General features: G+C 50.6%; 1 protein-coding gene across 3 annotated transcripts in view; it reads left to right on the top strand.

Annotated features, from left to right (window-relative positions):
• Nav1 (neuron navigator 1) overlaps positions 1-13,141 on the top strand; it is a 249,457-nt gene that overhangs the window by 139,148 nt on the left and 97,168 nt on the right. For 2 of the 3 annotated variants that reach the window (XM_029481039.1, XM_029480839.1), the window contains exon 5: positions 11,146-11,248. In XM_029481039.1, the coding sequence (XP_029336899.1) occupies positions 11,146-11,248 (103 nt within the window). Of the gene's footprint in view, positions 1-11,145; positions 11,249-12,034; positions 12,090-13,141 lie in introns of those variants that run through there. The other variant, XM_029481345.1, reaches the window with a different exon arrangement.

Here is a 13,141-nt window from a genome sequence, read left to right as displayed (position 1 = left end):
ATCTCATCCATCCCAGAGTGGAGGACAGGCCTTATCCTGTGGTCTGTGAAGCTCTGACTCCAACACGCCGGTCAGGAAGAGCCTCGCCGCGTGGCCAGCCAGGTTGTCTTTGTTGGCACTGGCACTTTATTAAGGAAGGAGGCAAGAGAGACTGGAACCCAGATCCCTACTGTGCTATTTCCTTAAACTGTGTGGCCTGAGAGAGTTAACTGCCTCTTAGGACCAAACACCTGTAAATGGGGGTCACTATTGTCCTCTCAGGATTGATGTCTTCCAAGGACAGATTGTCTGTCCATGTTTAGGGCCAACTGCAGCACGTAGAACACGCTCAGGAAATGTCCCTTTCCATCCTTTACTGTCCCCAAGAACACCCTCTCTTCCGCAAACCTTATTCTTCCTCACTGTGGGGTTCTCTGTCTCACAATTGAAAGTCTTTCTTAAAGCCAACAGCTTGGTAACTCTGCCTTGTGCCTAAGCCCTGGGAGGGGGTAGGTGGGCGCTCCTAAGCCTTTATCTAAGGCATTGAGGGTCACCCTGGAGGTGGTGACAGATGGCTGAATCCAAAGGTCCTCTCCCCGGTGATGGTGGCTGAGGATCCACAACACAGAAGGTGGTCCCAGGAACTACAGTCCTCTGGGAGGCAGCCCTGCACCAATGTCAGTCAGCGTCAAGGCTGAGGTCACATCAGATGCTGTGTGGGTGGTATTGGGTTCGGGGAGCTGGAGGGGTGAATAGCTTCCATGGCTGGGGGCACCCCCTTTTTCTGGGGCAACCCTACAAAGCCCAAACTTTGCCCTCAGCTTTCTCCCTCAGAATCTTGAAAATCAATCCTACACCCTCCATTGTCAGGCCTGGTCTGAGGGCCACAGCTGCGCCATCTTGACAGAGTCATTGCCACTGACAGTTCTGGGAGGAAGGGTGGCATCTTATAGGAACAGGTCTGAGGGAGAAAGGCCCCGTCCTGGGGGTGGAGCTACGTGAAAGGCAGTCACATATTTAGCTAGGTTTTACCTTCTGCTCCTGGTTGCCACTAAATCTAGTCATGCTCTTGGCAAGTTTATGACTGACCCACTTTGGCTCCCAATGTGAGAACCCTCAGAACCTGAAGATGAGCGAACCTGTATAATGGACTGGATTGTGTGCAAAAACCGGGACACACGATGTAATCCCACCCAGGGGGCTGATTCTGGAGGAATGAAGGGAGGCTCAGGGCAGGGGGTGTGTGAGACTTCTGGAGAAAGAGCTGGTGGCATTACACAGCCCCACCCCAACGGACTCTGACATGCCACACAGTGCCGAGCACTTCCAGGAATGCTTTGTGGCTGGGCTGCAGTGGTTATGTAGCCCACATGGCAAGGTCACTGTCAAGAACTTGAAAGTGTGGCTAATGCCATTGAGGGAATTATACCTTAGCTAGTTCAAATATAAAAGGTGTTCAACATTCTTAAATCAGAAAAAAACAAAACAAAACAAAAAACACATTTTGGATCTATGGTGAGATAGCCTGGCACACTGGGCTGGCCAAGGTGTGATAGACAGTAGCAAGTGTTGCTGAGGCTGGGCAGAAGCCAGAAACAGACAGCGTACAGACACCTTAGATGACAGTGTAGCCGTTCCTCAAAGTGTTAAACACACAACTACCACATGATCCTAAGCACATTAGGAGTATAACACGTATACGCCTAAGCATACACTCAAGAGAAAGAGAAGCAGACGTCAACACATATGTGACTTTCATGGCAGCATTATTCATACTGGGCAAAAAGTAGAGATGAAGCCAATGTCCATCAAATGATGGCTAGATAAGCAAATATTATCCACACCGTAGAATATTATTCAGCCATGAAAAGAACAGAGGGGTGGAACATACTACAGCGTAGACCAACTTGGAAGGCAGTGCAGAGTGACAGAAGCCACAAAGGTGTGTGACTCTGTTTGTGTGAAGGATCCTGAATAGGTGGACCTGCAGAGTCAGAAGGTAGACTAGCATTTGCCAGAGTTAGAGGAAGGAGAGGATGGCAGGTGTGTGCTTAGTGTACAGGCCATACACTGGGGGTGATAAAATTACATGAGTGATGATGTACAAACATGCTGAAAGCCATGGAATCACATATTTTAAAAAGTGGATTTTATAGTGTGTGATTGAGCCTCGTCTGCATTTCTCACCCTCTCTAGCTCGTGGCGCCAGGATTAGACTAGGCTAGACCATCTGCTTTCACATTTTGGCTTTGCCATGTGCTGCTGGGTCATCCTGGGCAGCAGTCTCAGCTGCCATGAACTCTGGTTTTCTCAGCTATGAAATTGGGGTAATAAATAGACCGGCCCAGGCGTGTCCTGCAACCAAAAAGGGTTCATATCCATAAAGCCTCTAGGACAGTACCTGGTATCAGAGACAGAAGAGTTAGCCACCGCCTAGGATTACTGGGGTCACAGCCAGAAATCCCCCAGGCCTCTTCCAGTGCTCTGCATACCTGATCCCAGCCCCTCTCCTCTTCTCCTGACTCCCTGCAGGTGGCTCTCTGCTGTGTAAACTGTTGCTATAACAACCATTCCCGGTTCCCAGAAGCAGCTGCACAAGAGACCTCATCATCTTCAGCGCAGGGTGTCACAGGAAGGCTCGGGGCATTGTTAAAATAGGAAGCATTTCCAGTATAGGTAAACCTTGAGGTTCACCGGGCAGGAGATCCCATGCTTGCCCTTAGCAGCGACCTGCCTGGGTGTCTGAGACAGGCAAACTGTCTCCTCTGCCGGAGACCTGCTCACAAGCCCAGCCTAGTGTCAAATCTTCAGAATCCTCTCTTACCCTGTTACCTGGTGTTCAAAGGAAAAGGGGTGGGAGGAATTTTTTTTAGAAGTGTAATAGAAAAAAATAGACCTAGCCAGGTGGTGGTGGCAGCAGCCGCAGCACAGGCCTTTAATCCTAGCACTCAGAAGGTAGAGGCAGGTGGATCTCTGAGTTGGAGGCCAGCCTGGTCTGCCCAGTAGGTTCTAGGACAGCCTGGGCTGCATAGAGAAATCCAGTCTCAAAAACAAACAAACAAAACAAAGAGAGAGGGAGGGAAGGAAGGGCAGACGGACAGGCAAACTGACCTTACAACAGTTATTCCAAACAGGGTCCTCTTCTGGTCTAATTGTCCTGGATCTAGCAAAGTCTTCCCCAAGTGTGAGCCATGGAGAAGTAGCTGTCCCCTGGTCCTGTAAGCTTACTCCCCAAGTTCTTTGCCAAAGGCTGCATAGTGAAGCTGAGCTGCACACCATCGCAGCAAGCTTTCTGCCTTCAGCTTACTGCAGAGACCTCCTCTCCTCCCAAAAGGATCCTGATGGGTCATAATGGAAGGAGTCTGTCCTCCTACCTCTTCCAGAGAGCCACCCGCCCAAGCACACTGCAAAAGAGCAGAAATGAGACCTCCAGAGAACAGACTCGGACCCCACACACATCTCCAGGTTGCTCATTGTTTTGAAAGGCAAGCTGGATTCTCTCTCAAACTTTGGCTCTGAATATGAGCTTGCCAGGGGAGTCTGTGGGTCTCCAGAGCCTACTGGGTAAGCCAGGCCCTGCTCTTAAAGTGGTCCACTAGGAACAGGGCAGGCACTGCCTGGTTAGATGGTGTAGCAAAATCAATGCTGCAAACTCCGGGCTCTTCTCCAAATGTGCTAACCTAGCCAGGGTGGGGACTGAGGGTTAGGAAGAATGTCTGCCCCAGGAGTGCAGCACCTGGGAAGAAGCAATCCTAAGCAGAATTCAGAGGGAGAGAGGCCTTTGGGCAATTTCTCCCAAGCCCTGAGAGCTAGACAGCTGCCCTTCTTACAGCATTGCGGCATCAATGCAAAGCGAGGCTGCAGGCGACTGAGGACCCATAGCGCCCCCGTGTGGTTGTTCTCTGCAACAAGTCCCAGAGACCTGGCAAGATTTTGGTGGCTGTCTTTACGGAAAGATAGAGCAGAGAGCTGACTTGTGCCAGCAGTATTTCTCCATCACTTTGAGTGGGGATGTGGGGATGTTGAGCCCTGGTGCTTTGTCGGGTCTCCTGTTCTCGAAATGTTTACACAAATGCAAAGTAGGACGACCCTCTGGTCACAGCACCTGATTTTGGAGCTGGCAATGCAGCAGATTTTTCAGGAGCCACCTCCAACTGGCTGAACCAAAAACTCTTGGGTCGAGCATTATACAGACCTCAGCCTAGCACAAAGTCACAGGACCACACTGGCAGAGCTTAGTCAACTACACCGTTCCCTTACTTACAGATCAGGAAACTGAGGCCCGGGGAGAAGTCATTTACCCAAGTTCCACAGCTGGTTGATGTTGTTCCCTTGGGACTTTTACCTCAATGAAAATCAAAACTGGAGGTGGGGGGTGGGGCTGGAGAGATGGCTCAGAGGTTAAGAGCACTGACTGCTCTTCCAAAGGTCCTGAGTTCAAATCCCAGCAACCACATGGTGGATCACAACCACCTGTAATGAGATCTGATGCCCTCTTCTGGCGCATCTGAAGACAGCTACAGTGTACTTACATATAATAAATAAATAAATCTTTAAAAGAAAAAAGAAAAAAAATGAAAAAGAAAAGAAAATCAAAACTGCACATGAACTGGGGAGACCCCTGCCTGGAAAATTCTAGGCTGTAGTTGCCTATATGCATCCTTCTCTTATTTAGGCCCAAGTTTGTAGCTCTAGTTTTTGTCTAATGGCCCCATTTAGCCAGTGTGTTTGCTTTTTTTTTTGACCTGGCTCTGTCTGGTGCCTCGTGATGGAATACCCATCAGGAGGACTCCAGGCAGCCCCTTGACTGATTAGGTTCAGGGTTCTCCAGGGTAAAGAGGAAAAGCCTAGGAGCTCCTTTGGGGAGCAGGGGTGCACAGGGTTTGCTGCACTGAGGGGTTCCGTGTCAGCTGCCTCCAACGACAGTATTGTGACTTATGTGGGGGGAAGAGAGAAATGACGGGATTAGGAACAGAATAAATAGTTGCCTGCCTGCCTGCCTTCTCCGAGACATGTCTCTGGCATGGAGGCCCACCCACCCTGCCCCCCTTCTAGGACCTCTGAGGTCAGCAGATGGTTTGGGAAGGGGTGAGGAAAGAGGGTGGAGTTGCCCCTCAGACAAGGTGCTGGGCTCTATCCTCGAGCAGGGGAGATCCATGTCACAGGTCACTTGTCAATTGTTAGCTTTCCCGGCTACTATGCCCAAGTCAGCGTTTGCAGGGGTGGGAATGAATGCAGTCCAAGGTGACTGGTGCAGATCCCACAGAACTGCCTAGCTTAACCCTGAGCCTCTGGGCACCCCAGGATGGACCTGGGGGTGGCCAGCCTGGCCTGCTCTTGCTGGAGTGGGTAGATTTATGTCCTTGAGTGGAGGAGAGGGGAGAAAAAGATTGCGATTCCCAGAGACATCTGACCCACTGAAACACAAAGTACTGCTCAACAGGTCCTGGCAGCTGTGTGTGCAACTCCCCAGTGTCTTTCCATTGTTGCAGTGAGTCCTGGGACAAAGTGGCCTTCTGGCTAGGGCTGGAATCTTGGTGTTTTTTTTTTTTTTTTCAGCCAAAATTGTGATAGATTTCCAGAATTTAAAGATCAGACTCCTGTACTGGGGATCAAGTAGGGTTGGGGAATTTTCTTCCTCTGAAGAGTTGTTGAGATGTGTGAGAGAGAAACAGACATGGAGAGGCCCGGTGCTTCCTGTTTCCAGGTCGTTTAGGCTGGCCTGGATTTCTACATGGATCGAGGCCCAGACCATCCCCTGTGGTTAATTCTGGCTGTGACTTACCTCTTCTGCAGATACAGCTGAGCTGCCGTCTCAGCCCACAGCACTGGACAGTGAGAAAAAGAGCCCAAGCCAGGAATCACGGCAGCCCTGAGTCCCCTCTGTGGGCTCAGAGGAGAGGTCATTTCCCGTCCTTAATGTGAGAGGGTGGCAAATGCTTTCAAGCCCTCTCTTGGCTCACTTCTGTCCCTCCCGGGGGCCTGTGCCTCACCCAGCCATTCACAGTAAAAGCCTTTGTAGAGGGAAGGTGCAGCGCCAAGCTAGTTCTCAGTTACCCGTGCCCCTGAGCTACATGGCTTGTGGGTTCTGAAACATTGGTGAAGGTAATTAAAGCTTCAATAGTCAAAAGTTATTGCAGTTTACTTAATTGCTGGCTAATAATTAAAACCTCACAGATCGTGGGGAAACCTGACTACTGGGTGATGGATCCCCCTGAGCCTCCTCCTTCTGGAACTTGCCTGAATCTGTTGGGGCTTTTACCCTGAACTGGAGGCTCCCTGTCCAGGATGATCTTACAGCTTAGCCTTCTGGTTCAAGCAAGTCCCTATAGCTAAGTGCATCCCACAGGCAGGACTAGCCCTGAGAAAAGCAGCTAGTCAGGCTTGCTGGTGCAACAGTGAGGTTTGCCGAGTATACCTCAGCTGCCCCTAGGTCTGGGTGTGAAGGCCTCGGCAAGTGAAAACAGGCTCCCACCTATTGGTGGGTGGCTGAGCGTGGGGCGCTTCAGCCTCGCTGTCTGCCCACTTCTGCCTTCTGCCAGGTCGATCCCAGCTGTATGTCCAGGCAGTTTGCTGTGTGCCAGGCACTACACTAAGTGTGATAGTGAGCTAGGCCCTTAAGCCTCGCTGCAGTGAGGTCATCACACTCTCTATTTAGCAGAAAGCAAACCGGTAGCAAGATGAAGTAACCTGTTCAGGGCCAGCCCGGCTGCGGAGAGGCAGTGGGTGGACCTGGATGGTGGGTTTCTTCTTGACACTAAAAACTGTGGTTTTTTGTTTGTTTGTTTGTTTGTTTTTGTTGTTTGCTTGTCTGTTTGAGACAGGGTTTCTCTATATAGACATGGCTGTCCTGGAACTCACTCTATAGACCAGACAGACCCCAAACTCAGAGTTCCGCTGTCCTCTGCCTCTCAAATGCTCAGATTAAATTAGTGAGCCACAGCTACCGGCCTAAGAACTATGTTCTTGACACCAGAGTGAAAGTCCGTTTCTCCCCAGTGTCCAGCTCTTTAGCTGAGGAGGAAACCCTGTCTTAGCATCCTTGGGAGGCCTGTTCCCCTTGTCTGGTGCCAGGCAGGTAGAAGGAATCTGTTCACATCACACACACACACACACACACGCACACCCTGGACCTTTCCTTCTCAGATGCAGACTACCTCTTTTCCTCATGAATGTCTTAGTCACCTTCCTGTCTCACAATGGGAGGCAGAACTGCCCAAACCTCTCCATGTGTGTATCTGCAGGATTGCAGAAGACTGTATGGGCACACCTTGGTGAGATGTGCATATTCTGAGGCAAGGCATTATAATGGAAAGAATAGGAGAGTTGGAATCCAGACAAATATAACGGAATCAAATGAAATACCACAAAGTCATATGCTTAGTGTCCTGCCTCACATGGGGCAAACATGGGGCTCCGGCATTACTGTGTGCATGCACCTGTGTGTCAAGTGTATTTGACTGATGATCTGTAGTGAGACTCCTCAGACACACATGATACACACACACACACACATCCTGGGAGCCATGATGTGTTCTGCAAAAGCTTAGCTGTAACGTGTCACATAGGTTGGAAACATCCTGAACAGTAGGAAGAGACTCCTCCATCTTTGACAGACCTCAGCTTTTTTCTCCCAGACCACATCCTGAGACCACAGGGTTGACCAAGACACGGAGAGGCAACCTCCAAGACATCGGGACATAACCAGTAGAATAATGTTTTAGGTAATGTTAATGTCATCACAAATCGCTAGTGCTTTGAATACCTCCATCCCTTCCCAGATCTTCATTCTCACTGCAGACAGTGAGAAAGAGACAACGCTTAGTAAAAACAGGCTGGATGCTGGGGAGAACAGGGTACAGATGTGGAGGGGTGAGGGTAAGGGGTAGGGTGAGTTCTTTTGAAAATATAACTTAATAAAGGCTAATCACGGAAAATTTACTTGGAGATCAGAAGTATAACTATCACACACACACACACACACACACACACACACACACCACACAAACACACACACACACACACAGAGCAGACCCAGCTGTGGAAATGTAAGGTGTCATGTCGTAGCTGGCCACTAGGGGCCACTGCTGAGGCACCCGTGGAGCTTTAGGGTGTAGCCACTTCAGGAGAGTCCCAGCCAGGGCTCTGAACAGATCCGGCCATTCCCATTAAATCAAGCCTTCTTGCCTCTCTAAGCCTACCCTGGGATCTGCAGATCACTCTTAGCCTCTCTGCCATCCCTAGATGCCTGTGCTCCTGCACCTTGGCCTCCCACCTCTGTGACACGCAGGACTGGGCCAAGCCATTTCTAGAACCTTGGTATCTTTGGTTTTTGAAGAATCGTCCTGGTGGGTGTGTGTGTGTGTGTGTGTGTGTGTGTGCGTGTGCGCGCGCGCATGCGCGCGCACGTGTGTACTACTCTACTCTGTTGATATGGAAAAATGTAGACAGGGTTTCTCTGTATAGCCCTGGCTGTCCTGGAACTCACTTTGTAGACCAGGCTGGCCTCGAACTCAGAAATCCACCTGCCTCTGCCTCCCAAGTGCTGGGATTAAAGGCGTGCGCCACCACCGCCCGGCTGCACCATGATTGTTATATCTGAAGTTGGTATATTGTTCTCTGTCACTACCAAGATTCTGGGTTCTAGTTCCCATCATTCCCTGCTGTGCCCCCAAAGCCTAGAGAATTAGGAGTGAAGCTGGCCAACTGTATGGCTTAAACATTTTTTCTTAAAGAGACGGGGACATTTTTAATGTCACAGTATCCAACACACAGACACATACAACATGTATGCACACATACATACATATACACACACATACACAAATATACCCATACGCACACATACATGAAAAATTTTAAATGGTGGTAGCTCTCACTAAATCTTGGAATATCATTAAGCACTTACTGTATGCAGTCACTGTGCATGTCACTGCTGACACATGAATGCCCGATGTTACATCAAAAGAGGTTGAGTTTCTTTCAGACTCTAGCTGTATCCTGTGCTTATGCTAGCTGTGTGGCCTTGAGGGATTTGTTTGATCTCGAAGTGTCAGTGTTCTCATCTGTAAAATGGAACAATAGCACAAATCTCCCATTGGGATTCGACTGGATGATGTGTGCAGAGGACTGGGCACACCCAGAAGTCTCTGAATAATAACACTTTCCTCTTTGGAAACATCCTTGGAGATATGTGCACCTTGGCTCATTTCCGTCCAAACCATAGAAGGCGTCACCCTTCTGTGAATCCCATGCCTTGTTCTTGATCCCACATAGGGTCTTGTGAACTAAACCTTAAAATATATAGGTGCACACTGTCTGACCCTGACTGTGTCCCATGCCAAGCCATCACTTAAAGGCAGGGAGCAGCTCACCAGGCGACACTTGCCAGGATAAACAGGCATTGGCAGCCATCGAGATGACGCCAGGGCTGTGGACAGAGCTCAGACCACGGGCATGGAGGCCTGCCATTTCTCCTTGTTCCTTGACACCAACAGAGAGCCCTGAGTACATGAGACTGGCTTGAGAAGCTTGGGGACAGAGCCTCAAGGGAGGAAGACAGAGATGGCTGGGCCCAGGATTGGAGCTGGCCCGAGAAGAAGGTGCCCCAGAGACTCTAGGGAGAGCCATACAGCATGGCCCTTCCACCCCACCCAGCCGCTCTTGGCCAGCCAGCCGGTGACAGTCAGACAGCCTGAGCTCAGTCTTGAGAAAAAAAAAAAACAAAAATACCTCTTAGGGGATTCGGAAATGTTCTCTTTGGCGGCCAGAAGGAGCTTGCTCCCCTGCTGAGTCTGTGGGTGGAGAGAGGCTGGGCCTGGGAGTAGGGTAAGGTTGGCTTGCACAGAGGGCTGGAAGGGTTGAGGAAGGGAGGAGAGGGCTGGTCTCACTCTTATCTCTGTCACTTACTACTGAAGCCAACTCCTCAGGAGGATTGGGAAAGCTGGGTTCTTCAGTGACAGTGACTTTGGATCCCTATGTAAAAGGTTATCCATGGGACACGGTCCAAGAGCCTCGTTAGTGTCCTCAGAGCCTAGCACAGTCCTGGTACCAAGTTGAGTTGGAGTCTTTGGATTATTTTTGGTTTGGTTTGGGTTTTTGTTGTTGTTTGTTTGTTTTTTTAAAAAGGTTTTTCTGTTTTCTTTCTTTCATTTTCTTTTTTTTTTTTTTTTTCGTTTTCTCTTTCTCTTTTGAAACAGGGCCTCACTATGTAACCTCAGCTGGCCTAGAACTTGATATGTATCCTCAAACTCATATTCACCAGCCTCTGCCTTCTGAGTGCCAGGATGAAAGTTGTGCCCTACCACGCCCAGCCCCAAGTGGGATTTGATAAAGATTTCTTTGGTGGGTCAGTAGAAGGGAGAAGGTCTTGTGGTTGTTCTGTCATTTGGATGCTATTTCCATCCCTAGATGGGAGAAAGTGTGAGGCTTCGCTTACGGTTAGAGGCTCTCTCGTCTGTCCAGGCTGATATGATCCTGCCTGGAAACCAAGGCTAAGCACAGCGATCCTGACTGGGTCAGACTCCGGCCCCGCCCATGTTTCTTCCTCTTTTGGGATTCTAACTCTTGGATAGGGTCTGAACTACCCCAGAAGATGGCTGTTCATCTCCCGCTCCCACCAGCCACCTCACCTTTAGGAGGCTGTCAGAGGCCTCTTAGACCCCTCAGAGCAACCCCATATGTCCCAACCATTTGAACGATATGTTCTGTGATATGTTGACAAATTGAAACTCACCGTGTAGGGATACTTATATGGTGGAACTAGGCAAGCTCTGCTCATCAGACTGTCCCCTCCTCCAAGAGCCCTAAGCACACACCAACACACTGCTCCAGAGGAGGTTTGGGGGCGGGGGCAGGCAAGGATGTCTAATTTCATTCTACCACAGGAAACCAAAGCCAGAGGCAACAGTGGTCATTCAGGGAGAGGCTCTGAGGGGTCCTGTCTGTAGCCCTTGTTGGGTATGGGGCTTCAGCCAGCCCAGGACACACATGGAGGTCTTTAGCTGCACCTGTACTGTCGGTCATCTTTGAGGAACAGAAGAAGCAGGTGGCTGGCCCCAGGGTCTGGCTTCTGGGAGATAATGGTGTCTGCCTCCCATTCCCTGACTCCCAGGTCCCTTCAGGGAGTCCTCTCCACTCACCGCCTCTTTCTTTTCTCCTCGCCAGATCCAGAGTCGCAGAGAAAGAGAACAGTACAGAATGTTCTGGATCTCCGACAGAACCTGGAAGAAACCATGTCCAGCCTGCGAGGCTCCCAGGTGACTCACAGGTGAGCTTGGGCTGCTCTTGGTGGTGTGTTCTTCCTGGGTCTGGAGGGCAAGGGCTGGTGTCTCCTCACACCTCCACCTGGGCATCCCAGGTTGACCAGAGGACCTTGGCCTCTGTGAACACAGGCATTTGGGGCCCCGTATTGCCAGCGCTACAAAGAAAGGGGAACTCGGCACCACAGCAGAAACCCTGCTCAGTCTTGCCTTTGCTTATGGTTGAACACAGGCTATCACCCGTGACGGTGGCTGGGTATGGGTGGGAAAGCCAGGTGTGCAGTCTGTGGTACCTGTTCTCTCTGTGGGCTACAGTCTCCTCCTCTTTCAAGAGGCCTTTGTTTACTGAACACCCCTCCACCCCTCCTCCTTTTCATCCCATCCCTCTGGGATGCTAGTACCCTACACCCCAACACCTGGGTTCATCAGCCCTCTATCAGCCAGGTGTCCTAGAGTCTCTTCTATCGCTCCTAAAGGAGGGCTGAGTACCCAACAGGGCCTACATACTGGTACCCAGAAAATCAACCCAGTGGTATCCCCTCTTGTCCCCCAGCCCTTACAGAAAGCACCAAACCTCCAGCTATAGGGTATACAGCCCTCCCTCAGCCCTTTTCCCCAAGAGCAGCATTCTGGCACCAACCCCTCTGTGAGTCAGAATTTCCCATTCAGTTCCTCTGGGCTTCCCTGGGCTGTTCAGATGAGCTCATACTGTCAGCTCTAAAGGGGACAGAGGGCCCAGCTGAGTTCTGAGGGGGGAGGTGAGCAGGCAGCCAAGACTGGGAAATCGTGGAGCATGGACATAGAGGGCCTGTTTATTAAGAACCAGAAGCCGCCTCAGTTGAACTAGAGGTAGGTTCCTCTCTGTCTCCTGGTGCTAGAAAACTGAATGCAAAGCTGGGACATGGGGAAAGGGAGTTTTATTAGCTCAGGGCACAGCCAGTCAGAGGAGTATCCAGACACACCTTCATGCCTTCAATGTCAGAGGACCTGTTTGTTACCTTTAGGGCATCATCGCAGTCTCTGTGGGAGCACATGAGTATTGCTGAACCTCGGCTTTGGGAGCCTTCATCCGTTGGCCCTAGGGCTTCTTGTTGAGACTCTTCTCCTCCCCTTACGCCCTACAGGCCCACTCATATCCCTGACTTGAAAAAAACCGGGCTCTTAGCTGGGTGGTGGTGACACACACCTTTAATCCCAGCACTTGGGAGGCAGAGGCAAGTGGATTTCTGAGTTTGAAGCCAGCCTGGTCTACAGAGTGAGTTCCAGGACAGCCAGGGCTACATAGAGAAACCCTGTCTTGAAAAACCAAAAAAAAAAAAAGAGTTGGCTCTTAGTCCCAGTTGCCTAAGCATCTTCCTGAGGACTAGGAAGAGGCAGTCAGGGGAGTCAGGGGAAAGTGATCTGTGTTGCTCCAGGAGCCCTGGTACAGCCCCTGCCCATCCCGCAAGCCCTAACCAGGAATCCAGATAGAGATAGAGTGGAGGCTCTAACTCAGCTGTTACCCAGCAGTCGGCCCCCTATAGACGAATCTTTCCCCTATCCAAGGACGTTTCTGGGACATCTCTCCATGCCAAGTCACCGGCCAAGATCGTGCCAAAGGAGCTGAGACTTGCTGAGCTGCTGTAAGAGTCACACCCCAAATGACTCACCCCCAGAAGCAGGGCAGAGGCAGCCACTCCAGCCTCCTGGTGTCTTCATGCCTGCCCTGAGGCCCCAGGGAAGTCGGGAAGCCTAAAGCTGACTGGTTGAGACAAGAGCCTTGGGGCCTCTGGCTCCAGCCTCCCTTTAAGGAAAAGAAAGGACCAACAGGCGTCTGGGTCTTCTGTTTACTGTATACTCTGTCCGGTCGCTTCCTCTCTTAGCCTTTAGTTTACATTAGCTCCAGTCCACACTTGGATAAC

This window comes from Mus caroli, chromosome 1 (genome assembly GCF_900094665.2).
Source record: "Mus caroli chromosome 1, CAROLI_EIJ_v1.1, whole genome shotgun sequence".
In the NCBI taxonomy this organism is placed as follows: Eukaryota; Metazoa; Chordata; class Mammalia; order Rodentia; family Muridae; genus Mus; species Mus caroli.
The sequence above is the reverse complement of the archived record's forward strand: the minus strand, read 5'-3'. Positions and strand labels throughout refer to the sequence as shown.